The 19369-nt window shown below is 35.8% G+C and overlaps 1 protein-coding gene across 4 annotated transcripts in view; it reads right to left on the reverse strand.

Annotated features, from left to right (window-relative positions):
* The window catches only part of ATP2B1 (ATPase plasma membrane Ca2+ transporting 1), a 118134-nt gene that overhangs the window by 38063 nt on the left and 60702 nt on the right, over window positions 1-19369 (reverse strand). For all 4 annotated transcript variants that reach the window (XM_030938406.1, XM_030938409.1, XM_030938407.1 and 1 more), the window contains exons 3-8: window positions 16361-16558; window positions 8889-9143; window positions 8674-8799; window positions 4518-4658; window positions 1735-1773; window positions 475-636 (exon numbers count right to left, since the gene is read on the reverse strand). In XM_030938406.1, the coding sequence (XP_030794266.1) occupies window positions 475-636; window positions 1735-1773; window positions 4518-4658; window positions 8674-8799; window positions 8889-9143; window positions 16361-16558 (921 nt within the window). The remainder of the gene's footprint in view (window positions 1-474; window positions 637-1734; window positions 1774-4517; window positions 4659-8673; window positions 8800-8888; window positions 9144-16360; window positions 16559-19369) is intronic.

Here is a 19369-nt window from a genome sequence, read left to right on the forward strand (position 1 = left end):
TAACAAGTATTTTCTAGTGATGGCAGTGATGTAGTAACTTCAGCCTCACTACAATAACTCCAGTGCAGAACTTTAACATTAGAGACATAACTAAAAATTCTCATAGATAACCAGTAAAAAGATGAGCAAAATGTGTGATGAAATTTTATTAAAATACAATTAGTTCATCTTAACTGAATAACCTCACAGGTTGCCTTTTCTCCACTTAATGCAGAAATTCAGAGATGAGTGCATAGACTTGTAACTGGACAGATTTAGGCACTAATCCTAACCCGACTGCTTATTAGCAAATGGTAAGTACCTATAGTAACTCAAAGGGCCTGGTGCACTGTATGTAGCTAGAAGTGAAAATATTTCAAACTCCCCTTCTAGTCACAAAGCAACAATTTCCAGGCTTAACTGTGTCAAAAGACAATTTTTAAGCAGAAAGCATATTTAAAAATAAAACACTTTATTTTCTTCTCCATATCATACCTGCTTTGCCAATCTGAACAGCCAGTTTTGTAAGTTTCCCTTGTAAAACAGATTTTTCCTTTTTTGGCAAATTTGCTTTCTTTTTATCTTTTTCATCACCATCTCCACCTTCTTCACTCTTCAGTGGCTGCATTTCCATGGCGGCACCATCCTGGGCTTTTGCTACATTTAAGAGCAAACACAACTTCACTATACTTTAAAGGCACATATCATTATTAACATTTTAAAGAAATTTTAAAAATCAATTTCTTACAGAAACCAGTAAAGGTATAAGCATTCAGCTTTGTGAGTGTGTGTGTGTGTGTGTGTGTGTGTGTGTGTGTGTGTGTGTGTCTACACAGAGAAAATAAGACAAAAGTGACATTAGGTTGTGAAACTTTGTACCAGATTTGAAAATGTTGTGCTAGGTAATGAGGATGACGCATATAGGGTCCTTAAACTAAGAATTAAAGAATATTAAATTTCTTTCCTGTGCGTTATGTTAGGTAACATCTAAAAAACATAAATCCTTCCCCTATAATTTATGACCATGACATAGAGATTATGTATAACCGTATGTATACAGAAATATGCATATATTTATGGACTCTTAAATAAATGCAACATTTATGCTATATATTTTGTTTCTTATGCATTTTTGCTACTAACTATATAATAACCAATGTTCAAATACTTGAAATACTTAAGTTGAAAGTTAATCTACATAAACTTACCCTAATCCCAAAATCTAAAATACTCCAAAATCTGAAACTTTTTGAGCACTGACATGACACAAATGGAAAATTCCACACCTGATCTCGTGTGATGGGGCATAGTTAAAACTGTTTCATGCACAAAATTATTAAAAATATTGTACAAAATTACAATCAGACTATGTGTAGAAGGTGTATATGGCAATGCATAGATAAATTTCATGCTTGGAGTTGGGTCTCATCCCCAATATATCTCATTATGTACATGCAGATATTCCAAAATCCAAAAAAAAAAAAAAAAACTGAAATCTGAAACACTTCTATTCCCAAGCATTTCAGATAAGGGATACTCAACTTGTACCACAAATCATACTTAAAATCTTATTACCATTAACATTGTAGTGATAACAAGACTAAGATAATGGCAGGAAGAAAGGTTAATCCAAGCTAACATATATTGTTGATTTTCCCTGCCACATGTATCTTACTTTTGAATAAATATGATACACAGTAGATCTTTGGCTATACTGAAAACAAGCTCACTGTACTTTTGTCCTCCTAAATTTACCTTTGTTGCGATTCTCAATAGCTCCATCTTGTTTCTTATCTGTAGGAACAAAATGGGAATTAAAGCTTTCCAAAAGAAATGAATACAGCCATGCTAAATTATGCAGAAGTAGTTCACATTTCTATAACAGTTGTTACACAACGGTGTGTGTGTCTACAGATTAGAAAACATTTGACTTGTGATGACCTGCTGGGTCAATCACTCCCTAAGTCTCACCTATGGGAGAATACTGCAAAATAATTTAGGGTGTCTATATTTGTTTTATTTTTCCATAAGACTTCACTATTTTATAAGCTGTAACAAACCTAAATATGATACAGAAGATTTTAAAACCAAATACAACCCTAAGAAAGCAGAAAAGGGCAGGGGTGGAGAGGGAGAAGAAAGGGATGTTATAAAAAGACAATGGGCAGCCGGGTGTGGTGGCTCACGCCTGTAATCCCAGCACTTTGGGAGGCCGAGGCAGGTGGATCATCTGAGGTCTGAAGTTCAAGACCAGCCTGGCCAACATGGTGAAACCCTGTCTCTAGTAAAATCAAAAAATTAGCCCGGTGTGGTGGCATGCACCTGTAGTCTCAGCTACTCAGGAGGTTGAGGCGGGAGAGTTGGTTGAACCCAGGAGGCGGAGGTTGCAGTGAGCCAGGATCACGCCATTGCACTCCAGCCTGGGGGATAGAGTGAGACTCCGTCTCAAAAAAAAAAAAAAAAAAGGACAACTGGCACACAGGAGAATGTTGATGAGACTGAGGACAAAAATTTTATGTACAAAAGATAGGAGAGGCAACTTAGTAAAACTAGAATACGAATGTACAGAATAAACCAGTAAGACTACCAGGTAAGGTAGCTCTCCAAATCAGCTTATATTTGGAAAAAACAGAAAGATGAGAGTATCTGAAGCCATAAAGTAACGAAGGAAGGGACAGGCCTATTGTCTGGAGTAGGAACTACAATATTAAAAATGACAAAGAGCAGCAGAACCATTCAGTCTATATTCTTCTAGCTTCTTTATCGAGGAAAACTATCTTCAAACAGAAAACATGGAACAAACATGGTCAAGAAGGAATAGAAGCTCAAGATTGATGAGGAGATAGTAAGATAATACCTCACTACTTTTAATGAGCTCAAGTTTGGAGAGACCAGAGGGCCACAGTCCAGGCCACTGAGGGAACTGAGACAGATTACCCTGGACTGCTTCTGAGTAATCGCCAAGGTAGTCAAGGGAATGGGAGAAGGGCTGGAGGTCCACAGATGAAAAAATGTTGCCCTGTTCTTTTAAAAACAAAACAAAACAAAAAAAGGGAGTCAACAAATTAGATGTTAATTTCTGGGGAATGTTCTGGACTAAATAAAACCAGTGTATAAGACTTAGGGGGAAAAGGAGCTTACTGGAAAAGACACTGTGGAATAAAGTCAGGATGCAAACTTCCCTTCAGCGTCCCGTGACTTTCAACTCCTGTGTATTAGGATGGAGCACAGCATAAAAGAGTATACTCTTGAGCCACAGAAGACGGTGTGACCTGCCACTTACTAGCACTTTGATCTAGAGCAAATGACATAATCTCCATAAACCTCAGTTTACTCATCAGTAAAAAAAAAAATAGTCTTTATACAGTTGTGAGGATTAATGAGATAGTGCATGTAAAACACTTAATAAATGAAACCATTATTGTGCTGGTTTTCAAACTGCATTCTACTCAGCCTTAAGAAACCTATGGAAGCACACTGAGAGCTGCTTCAAGGAGGACATGGGAAAAAAACCTAGACTGGGGGGGCTTGCCACCTGGATCTGAGTCTAGAACTTTTCACATACATTTTTGTTTCAAATAGAGATTTTATAGCTAATGGCAAAACTCAAAGAACAAAACAAACCACTCAAATATTAAAACCACTGCTATAGTTATAGCAAACCAGGATTTTAGCCAGGCCGTTATTTTAGAATGTTTCAAAATATTCATGTGAGAAACAACAATATGGGTTTATTATCCTAAATAACATTAAATAAATCTAAGTAGCTAAACCACAGTAAAATGCTGTCAATCTAAAGGGAAAAGACTCCAGAGGGGCGATCCTGAGTGGGAAAGGAAGGGTGGTACAGCAGACACTTCGAAGCAGGGTAGGAAGGGCTTTTTAAAAGTGGCATGCCCCTAACTATGAGATTCTGAGATGTCTCTTGCGTATAAGTTTCTTGTAAGATCCTTGTGGATAAATGGTATGATTATCAAGTTTGCTGATAACAGAACACCTGGAGGGACAGGAGATACAATAGATCAAAATTTTAAAAAGATTGTGTTATCTAATGATGGGCTGAATATAACAAGAGAAATGTAAAGTGTCAAAGTGAAGTCCTAGTCTTGTGTTAAAAAACCAAGCACATTAAGTATAGAGTAGAAATGTGAATAATTGAAGAAAACTAAAAGCTCAGTGAAACCAAAATATAATATGGCTGATAAAGAAAGCTACTGCTAAAGTAGCAGAAAAAAATCCGCAAATAGGAAGTGAGAGTTCAATTCATTTTGCTGATCAGATCACAGGAGAGATTCTACACCTAGAGAATAAACAGAAGAATACCAATGCAAGTATTCAAGTAGATGCTGAATTTCTCTGGCCATGGTAAAGGGGACTGATGTATTCTCTAAAGGCCCACGCTACTAAGTCTAAAAGAAAAATCTTCTTTTAATTTTTTGTAGCATTTTTCATACCAGAATCTCTTGAAAGAAGGTATTAGTTCTTAGAATTATTTGCCATATTTCCAAATACCAATTATAGAAAATTGTTATTCTTACTTTTCTTTTCCTTTTTCTTCTCATCTTTCTTCTCTTCCTCTTCACCTCCAGCTCCAAGTAAGGTAAAGATAATTCCAGTTTGAGAATTTACACCTACAGCTGTAACTACCATTCTTCCAGAGCCTTCCATTACATGAGTACCTATAACCAAAAACAGTTTGTTTTTAAAAATTCTAATAGATTTCCTTGCTACACCAAATTTCAAACTTCGGTAATACTGTTTTTAACATCCTCAACATTTAGAAAAAAAAAAATAATAATAATATATATATAATTTTTTTTTTTTTTTTGAGACAGGGTCTTGGTCTGTCACTCAGGCTGGAGTGCAACAGTGTGAACATGGCTTACTACAGCCTGGATCTCCTGGGCTGAAGTAACCCTCCCGAGTAGCTGTGACCACAGGTACATGCCACTACACTCTGCTAATTTTTTTAAAAAAAATTTTTGTAGAGACAGGATCTCACTAAGTTGCTCAGGCTGGTCTCAAACTCCTGGGCTCAAGCAATCCTCCCGTCTTGGCCACCCAAAATGTTGGGATTACAGGTGTGAGCCACCATGTCTGGATCAGTAAAATAAACTTAGTAAGACATTACATAAAATTTATTTCTTATGCTTAAGGTTTTAACTCTAATCAGTCATATCCAAGTTCAAAGCTCAATCTACTACTCACTTACCATATAATATTAGGTAAATTGTAACAACTCAGTTCCTTGTCTGTACAATTCATAGAAATATAATGAGATTTACATTTCTCATATGAACTTATAAATATAAAGTGTTTAGCATACTGCCTAGAATTTGTAGGGGTTCAATGAATGCTCATTATTAATTGTAACCTAAGGTATGAGGGACATTTCTCTGAGAAAAACACTGCTTATATGTATCAATGACAACCAATTTCACATTTCCCACACCCAACTTCACAACCTCTACCTAACACAAGCTTTCATTTCTGCCCATCTTCATAATTGCAATAGCCCCCTACTTAGTCTCTGTGTCTTCTCAGTTCATCCTGAAATCCGATTTAATCTTCCTAAAATGTGATTTCATCATATACTTCTCATGGCTCAAAAATTTCTGATTCTTCGTTGCCTACTGGATTGAGTCCAAAGTCCTCACCTTGAGACCAACCCAATCTTACAAACTTAACTCATCCGCTACTCTAACACAAAATTTCATTACAGAAAACTAGGAATCAGAGATGAGAACATGGACTAAATTCTGACTATGTCCATCAAAACAATTTTGCATGTTGGCAGGCATTACTATTCTAATTTTCTAGAAACTTGCCCAAGGTTATACAACTACTTTTTTTTTTTTGTAGAGACGGGGTCTGTGTCACCCAGGCTGGTCTCAATAACTGTCTCCTGTCTCAGTCCTCAAAGTGCTGGAATTACAGGTGCAAGTCACCGTGCTCAGCCTGAAGGTTATACAACTATTATATGTCAAGGCAAATATTCAGTCCAGTTCTGTCAGAGGATAAAGAGTATATTCTTCGTTAGTTATAATGCTGATAAGTTTGCTTACGGTTCTCCAACTTGTACATCCACATCTCTATATTTTTCCTGATTCACTAAAAGGCTTCTAATTCCTCTATTCTAATCTTTTTGTTAGTTTTAAGGAGTCTTTAAAGTAACTTTTTTTTTTTAACACTAAAGTCTTCTTTAGTGTTATCACTGATTTACAGTTATCACTGATTTGTATTTTATTTCGTCATTTACAACCTTCTGGAGCATAGTGAACGTAGCATCTACCATAATCTTATGTACCAAGTTGATGCTCAAGGAATATTTGCTAAGTACGTTCATAAAATATATGTACTTACTCAAGTATTTAAGAATCTATATTTGGCTATTAATTACTGAGTAACTCATCCAAAACTGTTTTTTAGGCCTCTGCTTTCTTGCTTTTAAAAATCTATGTTGATTATTTCACTAGTTATTAGCTTCTTTGCCAGTGAAAGTGCAGGGAAAACAAGAAATACAATTCAAGATAGTGAAACAGTAAGTATCATGCATAACAGACAACTTATTTCTTTTAACAATTCTGGTTTTCTCCAGACTCCAATGTTTTAGGGTCTATTTTGCCTTACCACAGGTAATCAGATGTTGGCAGTGAATGTGCTCAGGCAAAGTAAACAGTTTTAAGTCTTGGTCATATCCCCACCACTAACTGAATACTGCTTTTAAAAATCTAAACTTAAGAAGCCAAGAACAGCAGTCAGAGATGGCATCATGAGAGTAAATTTAAAAATAAATGCATGTCATGCTTTTTAGTACATTTTTGGAATAGGGAAATAAATGCAGAAAAACTTTCCCACCCATACTGCAATGAGGGACTCTACAAAGTTATTTCAGTCTTTTCTTAAATGTGGGAAATTTATAGAGTTCTCCTGGTATACTTGGTGTGTCAGGAACCTGAGTCTACATAAAGCTTACCAGTCATCTCCATTAAAACAGAAAGGACCAAAGTTCAGTTAAAGGAAATCAACCTGAAGAGCTAAGCACTATGTAAATAAGTGAGATGTACATAAAAGTCCATGCAGTATACATAGCAAACAGGAGACTATCTTAATTTGTTACACATTGTGGTCTGGTTAATCTGTGATGGTAAGGTATGATTAGATAGCTTCCCTCTCCTTTGGAAAGGTTATAGATTTTATTTGGTTAACATTAACTACAGTTTCTTAGAAGCATAGCAAGGTAAGTAGAATGAGTTAATACATTATACTTATATATCCAAGTTCTTTCTGGCTATTTGGTATAAATTACAAGCACACCAATACAAAGAAAAATCCAAACAGGGTGTGAATGTTCTAAGTGGCACAGGATACTGAAAGTATACACATCTCAAGATTTTTTTTTTTTTTTTTATGAAACGTAAGTCTGTATTAGAATTTGAACTTTTATCCTATTTATAATGGTGTTTATAAGTGTAATTACTCTGATTTTTTTGCAATAAGACTTTGTGGCCAATATAAATGTGTCGGGTTCTTCGCAATAGGCTTCTTTTGGCATGCATTTATAAATCTTAAAAAGTTATGGTTAAACTTAGGTTTTGCTCCAAAGTTGTGATTCTAACTTAATTGACCTTTGAGGATATCACAGGTTTGACTCTGGTGTCACCAGCAATCATCTGACAATGTATAAAATGTTGACACTCTATCAACATCTGATAATGACAGAAGACTTCATGCAGAAGGCTACATTTGGCTTTCCCAAAACTCTAGTAATAAATTCAGTCTAACAAGTACAGTTCTGATAGACAATTTCATAAATTCCATATAGAATACTGAGAAATTAAGAACAGGAACCTTAGAACCTAAAAGTTAAAAGAATTAATATGATTTGGGGGTCAATTTGTGATATTATAGCTTTCTCTCATTTAGTGTTTTGCAAGCGAACTTGTAATTTTTCCCACCACCCCTTCCATTTAATATTTACTTAGTCCAACTTAGTTCAAGCTATAACAATGAGGTTATTACAAGAGCCTGTCATGCTATCACCCTCCATTTCAAACAATATCCTCACCTATCCTTCCCTTTTCCAATCCTAGAACAAAAATCTCAACCATTTGCAAATTCAATTCTGACTACATGGAGGTGTGACTGCTAGACCTACTGTTGGTTAGTCATATAATACTAAATAGTTTATATCTCAAACACATTCTTCAGCAGTTAGATGAAGGAGTTGGATTAGGTAAACTTTAAGGATTTTACTAGTTCTTAAGAAAAAAAACCTGTCCTTCGTAGAGCATCACAGAGAATTCATTAATTTGCTTTAAACATATAATCATTCTTTAATTTTATACTTCAATAGGCATTAAAAATAGTCATGATACAGAATAACACACCAACTCAATAGATATCAATAAGCCTATATTGCAGTTTTATCATTGCACTAGCACGAATACTGAATCTCAAATCTCTTGAGTTTTTGGACTCTAGTCCCTTATTTGCAAAATATACCTCTGCATTCAAAGATTTCTAATGTTTTTGTCAGCTTACCAAAAATAGTCTCCAAGGATTACAATGGTAGAAGGTAGCATAAAATAGATTCCTCTTTATATTACTGACTCTTAGGAAAATGGTGTTTGCTGACAACGGTACACAGTTGGGAAAGAGGAAAGTGTTCAAAGATATAAAAGAAATTTTTACCTGATAGAAGTAAGGGATCCTTATCTAAAGACTTTTTAACATGATCTGATTCACCAGTCAATGAGCTTTCATCAATTTTAAGATCGTTGCCTTGAATAAGTATGCCGTCAGCTGGAAGAAGATCACCTAAAATAAAAAGCAATGATATACTAAACTATAAACAAGATTACGGTAATTTTATGTTTAGTGTCAGATGTATTGCTCTTTTTACTTACCATATTTCACTTGAGCAATATCTCCAACAGTAATGTCAGCTACAGGTATTTGAATGACCTGACCACCTCTGATGACAGTGAACTTCTGTTCTTGTTCAATTCGGCTCTGCAAACCTCTAAACTGTTTTTCCTTACTCCAGTCATTGAAAGCTGTTACTAACACCACACATACTACAGACAAGAGGATTGCAGCTCCTTCAATCCAACCAGTTTCACCTTCACCTTCTTCTTCCCCAACAGAAACTTCTCCACAAACTATTTGGAAATAAAGAAAATGCTTATCAAAAAGATTCTGAATTGATGACAACATACATATAATAAGTCTAAATCACATTTTTGTGTTAATTATGTTTACTTTATCAATTTTACTTATAGCAATAAATACTCTATTAAATTCAAAACATTCCGTAAGAACTCTATGTCACTTTCAAGTTCCCAGCTTCTGCGATTCTCAATCTCAGGAGAGGGAGGCAGTCTAGGTAGGGTACTAGTTAAGAGTAAGGACACTGAAGGAGATGAAATATCAGTCCTAAGGCAAGTTACTTATTTTTGAGACTTGGTTTCTTTATCATCAAACTATGATACCACCAGCTATTCCAGAGTTATTGTGAGGATTAAATGTGAGGATACCGGTAAAGTAAGTACAGCAGTGGCTAAGGTTTTCTTCACACTCAACCAAGGGCTAGCCATATTAATTATTACATATGACAGACAAGATATACATGAAAAGTTAATATTATGTGAAACCCAAGAATCATGCTTATTTACTATGTCATTTTTACTGAACTGTGATCAAAGCTTGGCTTTTATAACATGAAAAGTTAAGCAAAGTGCTACTTGTTATTCCAACCATTTGAGCACATGCTAGGTGCCAGACACTATTTTAGGAGCTAGAAATACAGTAATGAATAAGACACACAAGCTCTCTCTCCTCATGGAATCCATACTCAGACTGGGGACGGTGTATGAAGAATTCAGATAACAATACACAAATAATTAATTTACACAAATAATTTTACATATCGACAAGTGCCATGAAGAAAAACATAGTGATGTGCTATTAAATAAGAAAGAGGGATAACTGAGGTTCAGTGAACAGAGAAGACCCCTTTGAGGTATCCATGACATGTGAACTACAAACTAAATGCTCGTAGAGAACCAGCCATATAAATCTAAGAAAGAAAAAAAAAAAAAATCCAGGGAGAGATTAAAGTCAGTACAAACGGCAGAAAAGAGATCAGAAAAGGATTGGGGAGGTGGCGGGGGGAGGTAGAGAATGAGCCAAAACTCTATAATCAATAATGGTGAAGAATAACAGAACAGTGCTTTTTGACTTCAGGCTGTAATCTAGTTGTGAGTCCAAAATCAATTCAGTGGCTCATGACCAGCATTCTGAAAAATGAAACAAATCAAAATAGAAAGGATATACATGTAGTAAGGATAAGTGTTATTTCCTGAAACGCTGATTACTTATAAATTCACATGAAGGAATACAGGCTTCTGGGTTGCTATGTGAAGTTATTTCTTTGTGAATTGAATTGAAATGTCTGAAAGCCACTGGTTCTCTTAAAACAGACAAAGCAGGAGGATTATTCAGAAGAAAATAATGAGTAAATAAATGACACTAGAAATGATTCAAGCATGTTCTAGCATGGTGAGCACAGATTGAAGAAAACATCTGAGGTGTGAGGGCGCTGACTAAAAAGCAATCTGGGAGGGAAGACAGGGAATGAAGTAAGATCAATTGGGGATGAAATGGAAGACTTGATGTGAACAGTTACAAAAAATATCCTGAGAACCACAAGCAGGATTCAATTGTCGATGTGAGGTACAAGCAGGATAATCCAACAGAACCCCCTCCAACCCAAATACCAGAATTTCTATTTTAATTATTTTCAAGCTCAAGAAATCACCATGTGTCATTATGTATAATAACCAGTTAAGTGATTTTAAGATTTACATTCGGTTTAACAGTCAAGGCTGTAAGAATGACTCTCCCCGCTCCATTCTTCCCTCTAGCCAGAAGACAGGAGATTAACTCCGAATTAGAGCAACTCTGGACTCAGGATCACATGATAGAACACCATATGCTGACCACTTTCACCAACTTGGAAACAGCTAACATATTATCCAAGTGAAGCATTTTACTGGGTTTTGATGTCATTTATTACACAAAAAATGCAATACTTTATAATAGCATACAAAAACAACATATTGACATCAGACAATGGAATTTACCAGTCATATTTTAACAAATACCTTTGCATAACTGGTGGGTAGGTATCATGAAAATGGGTACGATTTAGTAACTACACTTTTCCCACTTGGATTTATATCATGTTGTGTTTCTTTTTAGCTATGAGACATTAAAGCCAACTTCTGAAATTAATCAAACTTAGACCTAAATCAGGTTAACAATAATGTTTTATGGCTATAAGAAAAAAGCAAACATTAAATTTTAATTTTTTTTTTTTCTTGGAGACAAAGTCTCACTTTGTTGCTTAGGCTGGAGTACAGTGGTGTCAATGTGGCTCACTGCAGCCTCAACCGCCTGGGCTCAAGCAATCCTCCTACCTCAGCCTCCCAAGTAGCTTAGACCACAAGGCGCATGCCACCATGCCCAGCTCATTTAAAAAATTTCCGGTAGAGATGGAATCTCGCCACATTGCCCAGGTTGGCCTTGAACTCCTGGCCTCAAGCAATGCTCCCGCCTCAGCCTCCCAAAGTGCTGAGATTACAGGTATGAGCCACTGTGCCCAGCTTTATCTTTTACTTTCAATTTCTATTTTTTCCAAATGCTGAAAATATATAATTTATATATAGTTATAAATATAATTAATAAATGCATCATTTGGAGGTATGTGCTCATTTTTTTCCTGATAGAGTAAATAACCAAAAAAGTTTAAAGTCCAATGCAACAGAGGTTAAGGAGGGAAATAATTACAGACAATTATACAATTTTCAGTTCTAAATGTGACATGGATATCCATCACTAAACTACTGAATATTTCAAAAGAGAAATGGAAACAAATTAAAGACATATTTCATTTCACATATAGTTCTCTATATCATATGGATAAGACCAAAACAATCTTGAAATAGATGGTACAAAATATAAATCCTTTCCTACTGACAATGATTACAAATTTTTAGAGGAGTTATAGGGGAAAAAGGATCAAAGTTACAAAATGACAATAGCTTAGTTATATATATGTATAAATACATAAAGAATTTTAACAATGTTTTCAGTAAAGTCCAAGCTCAAATATAATAATAAAAATCTGTATTATCAAAGATGTTCTGTTGTAAATATATTCAACTGAGAGACATGCAAAATCTAAATTCAGTCAATATTCTCTACCACAAGGCAAATATTCCATGTTAAAACCTCCTAATTGAGCTATTCCTTGGGTGATGTATCAAGTTTGTACATTAATAGTATAGAGAAATAGTTCTCAAAGTGCTGTCGTGAAAACTGAGGGGGATTCCTATTTTCATAATTTGAAGACATAATTATTGGCCTCATATTTCATTAATGTATAATACAATTTTCTAAAGATTACATTGCATGTGATAATGTGACATAATAAATACAGAAACAGGAGAACCGAGCTATCTTTAATTAAGCTGGGCATTAAAGAGATATATGACACCACTCTTTACATTATTTCATTTAAAAATTCATTATTGGGGGAACACTGTTCATCAAAATGTTATCTATGTGAATATACAATAGATTATTATTTAAAAATGCATTGATAAATATTTTGTCCAGCTTTACTGCAGTGTGATTGACAAAACTGAATATATTTAGGGTATATGACAAAATATTTTGATAGGGGTATATATTGTGAAAAGATTACCACAATCAGTTAACATATCCATCACCTCATATAGTTACCTTTTTTTGTGGTGAGAAGACATTGATAAATATTCAAAAATTTTTCCATTTCAATTTAGAATATACTAAATATTTACAGGAATAATTCATATAATCAAAAGCTCTTTGGAGTCCTCAATACTTCAAAAGTTTGAAGAGGTCTTGAGACCAAAAAGTTTGAGAACCCCTGTTAAGTGCAGATACCAGTAACTATAGATTTATTTATGGTTTGGGCTATAGTATATATTTTCACATTAAATAATATTAGTAAGACATTTTGATCACTTAGATTTCTATGACTGTAGATTTACAAATAGATTCCTTTTAAGCAAGTTACTACACCTCAGTGTTGACATGTATAATGACAAAAAGATACACATACTGTACTAATAAACGATTTTTAAAAATGCAAGGCTGGGCGCGCTGGCTCACGCCTGTAATGTGAGCACTTTGGGAGGCCAAAGCAGGCAGATCACCTGAGGTCAGGGGTTTGAGATCAGCCTGGCCAACATGGTGAAACCCCGTGTCTACTAAAAACACAAAAATTAGCCAGGCATGGTGGCGCATGCCTATTGTCCCAGCTACTCAGGAGGCTGAGGCAGCAGAATCGCTTGAACCTTGGAGGTGGAGGTTGCAGTGAGCCAAGATAGTGCCACCGCACTCCAGTCCAGGCGACAGAGCGAGCCTCTGTCTTAATATATATACTGTCTCTCTCTCTATATTTTATATATATATGCCTCAATATACATATTTTATTTTATATATATAAAATAAAAAATTAAAAATGCAAATACTAAATAACTTTTCACCATGGAACAAAAAATCTTTATATGTTTCATTAAGAACTTCTAGTGAACTCTGACTCTTTTAAAAGGGCCTTACAACACCGACAGCTCTAGATGATCTTTTCAGGTGGATTTTAATACCCTGTATCTACTTTAACAAATTCAGGAAAGGACCTGTCACTACATCTTACAAAGGAAGCAGTTTGAATTCCAAAAAGATTTGTCCTGGACCTTGCTGGTAATAAACTCCACTTCTTGAAAGTATTTTTCTTTTGTTTTCTAAGAAAACTAAATTGTTCAAAGTAAAAAGCTTTTATTAATCTGCTAACTCAATTCTAGAAAACCAACACCCAATATTCGATAGTGACAGCTAGATAGGTGGAAAACTTAAAAAAATCAGCTGTATGTTGCTTAAGATGATATGACCCCCCTTTTCAGATACACACATATATCTATGCACCATCATACATTTACATATATGAGTGCTCATAGACACATGGACACATATTTAAAACCTTAAAGGATTTGGGTATAGCAAGAATCTCTAAGAAGTGGGATTTCTACTTTGGGAGGCTGAGGCAGGCGGATCACAAGGTCAGGAGTTCAAGACCATCCTGGCTAACACGGTGAAACCCCATCTCTGCTAAAAATACAAAAAATTAGCTGGGCGTGGTGGTGGGTGCCTGTAGTCCCAGCTACTCAGGAGGCTGAGGCAGGAGAATGGCAGGAACCTGGGAGGCAGAGCTGGCAGTGAGCCAAGATCAGGCCACTGCACTCCAGCCTGGGTGACAGAGCGAGACTCCATCACAAAAAAAAAAAAAAAAAAAAAAGAAGTGGGATTTCAGTGAGTATTATTTTATTTGGACTGTCTTCGCCCACCCCCATTATTATTTTTAAACAGTAAAATAGGTACTACTTATTTAGTAAAAATAAATAAAAGTTTAAAAATAATTTAGCTCAATACTGACAACAATATTGTCTAAATCCCTTCTTATCTATAGGGATTTTCAACCAGAGGCAACTTTGCTCCCCATGGGACACATAGCAAAATCTGGAGACATTTTTGGTTGCCTCACTTGGGGTGGGGTGCAGGATGAATATGGCGGCAAAGAATTTTGTTGCTCAAAATGTCAGTCGTGCTGCTGCTAAGAAACTTTGATCTATACTAATCTCAAATAAACTGGTTTATGCTGTGTCCAAATTTCTTTAAAGAGAAAGAATACAGTCTTACATGAGCCTAGGTACATCTTTTAAATAATTACACAATCATTGATAGAGTCTGGATGTTTGTCCCCTCCAAATCTCATGCTGAAATGATCCCTAGTGTTGATAGCAGAACTTAGGGGGAGCTGTTTGGATCATGGGGGTGGATCCCTCAAGAATGGCTTGGTGCCCTCCCCATGGTGGGGAGGACATCAAGAACTGGTCTTTAAAAAGCCTGGCCCCTCCAGGCCACCTCTTGCTCCCTCTCTCTCCATGTGTTCTGCCTGCTCCTGCTTCGCCTTCTGCCATGACTGTAAGCTCTCTGAGGCCCTCACCAGAAGCAGATGCTGGCACCACGTTTCCTGTACAGCCCTGCAGAACCTTTTCTTATAAGTTAGTCAGTCTCAGGAGTTCTTATACAGCAATGCAAACAGATTAACATAATTACCCTACCGAACTTTTAGAGTTAGCAAGTATCTCTTCACAACTCGAAAGGGTATAGGAATGAAGCTTTCACAAACAAAAATATTTTGGTGAATCAGCCTTTTGATACATAAAATACTGTTGATTTATTTTATATTATAGCTACTTAAATATAGTAACCAAAATGCATGCTAGATTTCCTACCAGTTAACCAGCAGAACTATTAATTTTAAATAAATTTTTTAAAAGGCAGAAAAAGATTTAAAAGAGAAAGGAACAGAAAGATAGGAGGAAAAAACATTTGTAGGTACACGTTAAAGCAAATCTACCACGCTATAATGGATTTCTCTGCTGGTTAGGATCCTCTGCACAGGTTGAGTATCCCTTTTCTGAAATGCTTGGGACCAAAAATGTTTTAATTTTTTCAGATTTGGGAATATCTGTATATATATAATCAGATATCTTGGGGATGGGACCCAAGTCTAAACAAGAATTTGTGTTTCATACACACCCTATACACATAGCCTAAAAATAATTTTATACAATATTTTAAAAATAATCTTGTATATGAGACAAAATTTGTGGTAAGTACTTATGTGTGGAATTTTTCCACTTGTGGCATCATGTTGGCACTCAAAAATTTTGAATTTCAAAGCAGCTCGGATTTTCACACTAGTGATGTTCAACCTATAGTATAATGGCAAGGAAATTTTCTATAATAGCAAGGAAATTATCCAAATAGTGTATATAGCAAAATACTTGAAGAACTTGACTAGTAATGCATTTGGGAAGACAATAGAATTTTGCTTTCATGATGACATTTTCCAAAAGAAACCAAAAATTAAAAACTAAAATTGTTTCATAGTATAGTGTTCTAAAAAATTTAAAACTGTGATAGCAAGGACCACGTCATATACGTGGCATAGGTCTGTGCCAGACACACAGTGAGCATATATGGATAGGTTATTTCACCTCTGTGCCTCACTGTAAAAGGGAGGTAACACAATCTAATTCATAGGGTTACTGTGAAAATTATCTGAGACAATATACTTAAAGTACTTAGAACAGTGCCTAGCACATAGCTAACATCAATAAATGCTGGCCAGCTATTATTATGCATTAACTAAATGAATTAGCTGAGCTAGCATCAGACATGTCTTTTTTTCCCCCCATTTACTTACGTGCATTATCCCCTTCTGGAGGCTGATAAAAAGAAAGGCCCAATGATACTATGGCTGCAATTTCTAATATAATTAAAGTGACATCTTGTAATGCTTCCCATACTAATTGAAGAAAGGTTTTTGGCTTTTTAGGAGGTATAAAATTCTTTCCAAACACTGCTTCTCTTCTTTCTAAATCTGCAGGGTTTCCACTTAAACCTAATAAAAAGAAACAAATTTCAGTGAAGGTTTTACTTCTTACAGATGAAAATATATATTTTTATTCAAAATACCTTAACTCATCACTCTAGATTGCAATTCCTAAGACCCTACCAAAATGTTTACTTTCATGCTTTAAGTGTACAGAATTTAAATCACTGAAAAACACGTGCAGGTCTTTAAAAGAACACTTTAAGTAGATAAGTCAGGACTGGACTAAGAATTTCACTTTCCCAACTGCTTATTTTTGTTTGTTATTTTGTTTGTTGGTTTTTTTGGGACAGAGTCTTGCTCTGTCACCCAGGCTGGTGTGCCATGGCACAATCTCGGCTCACTGCAACCTCTGCCTCCCAGGTTCAAGCAATTCTCCCACCTCAGCTTCTCGAGTAGCTGGGACTATAGGTGCATGCCACCACGCCTGGTTAATTTTTGTATTTTTAGTAGTGACAGGGTTTCCCCATGTTGGCCAGGCTGGTCTCAAACTCCTGACCTAAGGTGATGCACCTGCCTCAGCCTCCCAAAGTGCTGGGATTACAGATGTGAACCACCATGCCCGGCCAACACTGTTTATTTCTGATCATACTATCTTATACCATCTTGTATATGTTAGCAATCAGAACTGTTATGACAGTTCAATGGTTTTCATATTGGAGTTAAACATTTCCCTGACCTTAGGATATTGCCCTCACAAAACTGGCAAGTTTATACATAAATATACATACACACACACACACACACATATACACACATGTATATATATGTATGTATATTTGGTTTAGTTATATAGATATAGACATAGATTTGGTTTAGTTATTGCACCCTAGACAACCGTGGAAGTCTGATTTTTTACTCTCATTTGCTGAATAACAGTGAAAAGTTAATCTATCACAAGCTCTAAAGGCTTCTCTAAAATGTCTCTGTTACATTGATAAAAGACTCACAAAGCCACATAACAGGATACTTAGGATGATCTTTCTTAGAAGTGATAGGTGGTGCTGTTGAATGTACCTATTGTCACTTAAGGTAAAAGGTATACTGTAGGACATATACTGTAGGATGTAACATTTATTGTTTGGACTATGGAATTAGAAAGATATGAGGAGGTTAAGACAGAGCTAGTGGGATGAACATCCATTTTGCCATTCCTTCACCCTACTGAGTAAGTCTTTAACCTTGTTGATCCTGTCAAACCCAGATATATCCCGATTAGTTAATGCAATGCAAAGTGTGTACATATGTACATTATTGTGGGAGTGTAACAGCACAGACAGCAGTGACAAATGATATTTTTCCTTAGTCTGTGTAAGAATGCTAGAGAAGCCAGGCACAGTGGCTCATGCCTATAATCCCAACACTTTGGGAGGCCGAGGTGGGCAGATCACCTGAGGTCAGGAGTTCGAGACCAGCCTGCCCAACATGGTGAAATCCCATCTCTACTAAAAACACAAAAATTAACCAGGTATGGTGGTGGGTGCCTATAATTCCAGCTGCTCAGGAGGCTGAGGCACGAGAATCACTTGCACGCAGGAGGCCAAGGTTGCAGTGAGCCAAGATCACGCCACTGCACTCCAGCCTGGGGAATAGAGCAAGACTCTGCTTCCGAAAAAGAAAGAAAGAAAAAGAATGCTAGAGAAGAAGGCAGAGATAAACAGGATAATATCATTTTTGATTTCTCATATTAAATCTAACTTCAATTTGTGTTTTTTGGCAAGAGCCTATTCCAAGAGAACATCAAAGGAGGAAGACAGGAAAACAGCAGATTACTGTAAGACTCTTAGCTTTAAGTGCTTTAACTATTAATCTCACTCCTCAGGCAGGCAAAGAGTAGAAGAGTGAATATAAATACATTATTAGAATAAATAATGAGAAATGAACATACAGCTTTAAAGTAATTATCTACTTCATTGAAGGATTCAACAAGATTCAAAGATTTCAGAAAACTATCTCACTAGCAACTATAACAGGGTCCATACTGGGCAGTACCAAAAGTATTTTAGATTTCTCTGTTGAAAAAAAAAAAAGACTTATCAGTTGAAAACTTCCAAAGAGCTCTAATCTTTCAGACAGAGTCAATGGAAAGCAAGGCAGCAAAGGACTGCAGTAATAAGGATGAGATTAGTCTGTGGGTAGGTTTGTCTTGTCTTGTGTTTTAATGCTCTTATTAGCAAAAAGAAAAAAAATGGAGATAGTGGTTGTATCAGCCTAACTCACAGTGTATAAAGACTACCATTTACTGAATACATATGACATACCTATAACACCTAACAATTATCACCACTAAAAAATAATCGGCCAAATCTTAACTTATATTGGTTATAACAGGGACCAATATTTTGTTACCACCGAAAAGAACAGTCACAGAGCTTAAGATAGCTTTAAAACATATCTTGAAGACAGTATGGGAAGTAAAGGTCTTAAATGCTATTATAATTCCTCTAAACTACCAACACACACAAAAGCACACACCTAGGACACCACACCAATAAAACTCTCTAGTACAGGAAGTAGAAGACCTAGGTTCCAGTTCACCTACTGAAATCTTGTGCAAGTCACTTAACTCTTTGGGGGTCAAGGGAGGGCACTAATATCAGCTGGTCAAACTTACAAGGTTGTTTTGAAGAACCAAAAGAGAAGGTACACACAGTTCATAAATCAGAAACAGGCCAACTCTTAAGTGGAACACAAATTATAAATTGAACACTAAAGTAATGAATTAATTCAATTTGGGGGACAATTAATTTCTATTAATAATAAACTTACACAATATAAATATAATAAAACGAACAGTTTTGTAACAACAGTCTGTTTCCC

The sequence above is a fragment of the Rhinopithecus roxellana genome, chromosome 10, assembly GCF_007565055.1.
Source record: "Rhinopithecus roxellana isolate Shanxi Qingling chromosome 10, ASM756505v1, whole genome shotgun sequence".
NCBI classification, from domain to species: Eukaryota; Metazoa; Chordata; class Mammalia; order Primates; family Cercopithecidae; genus Rhinopithecus; species Rhinopithecus roxellana.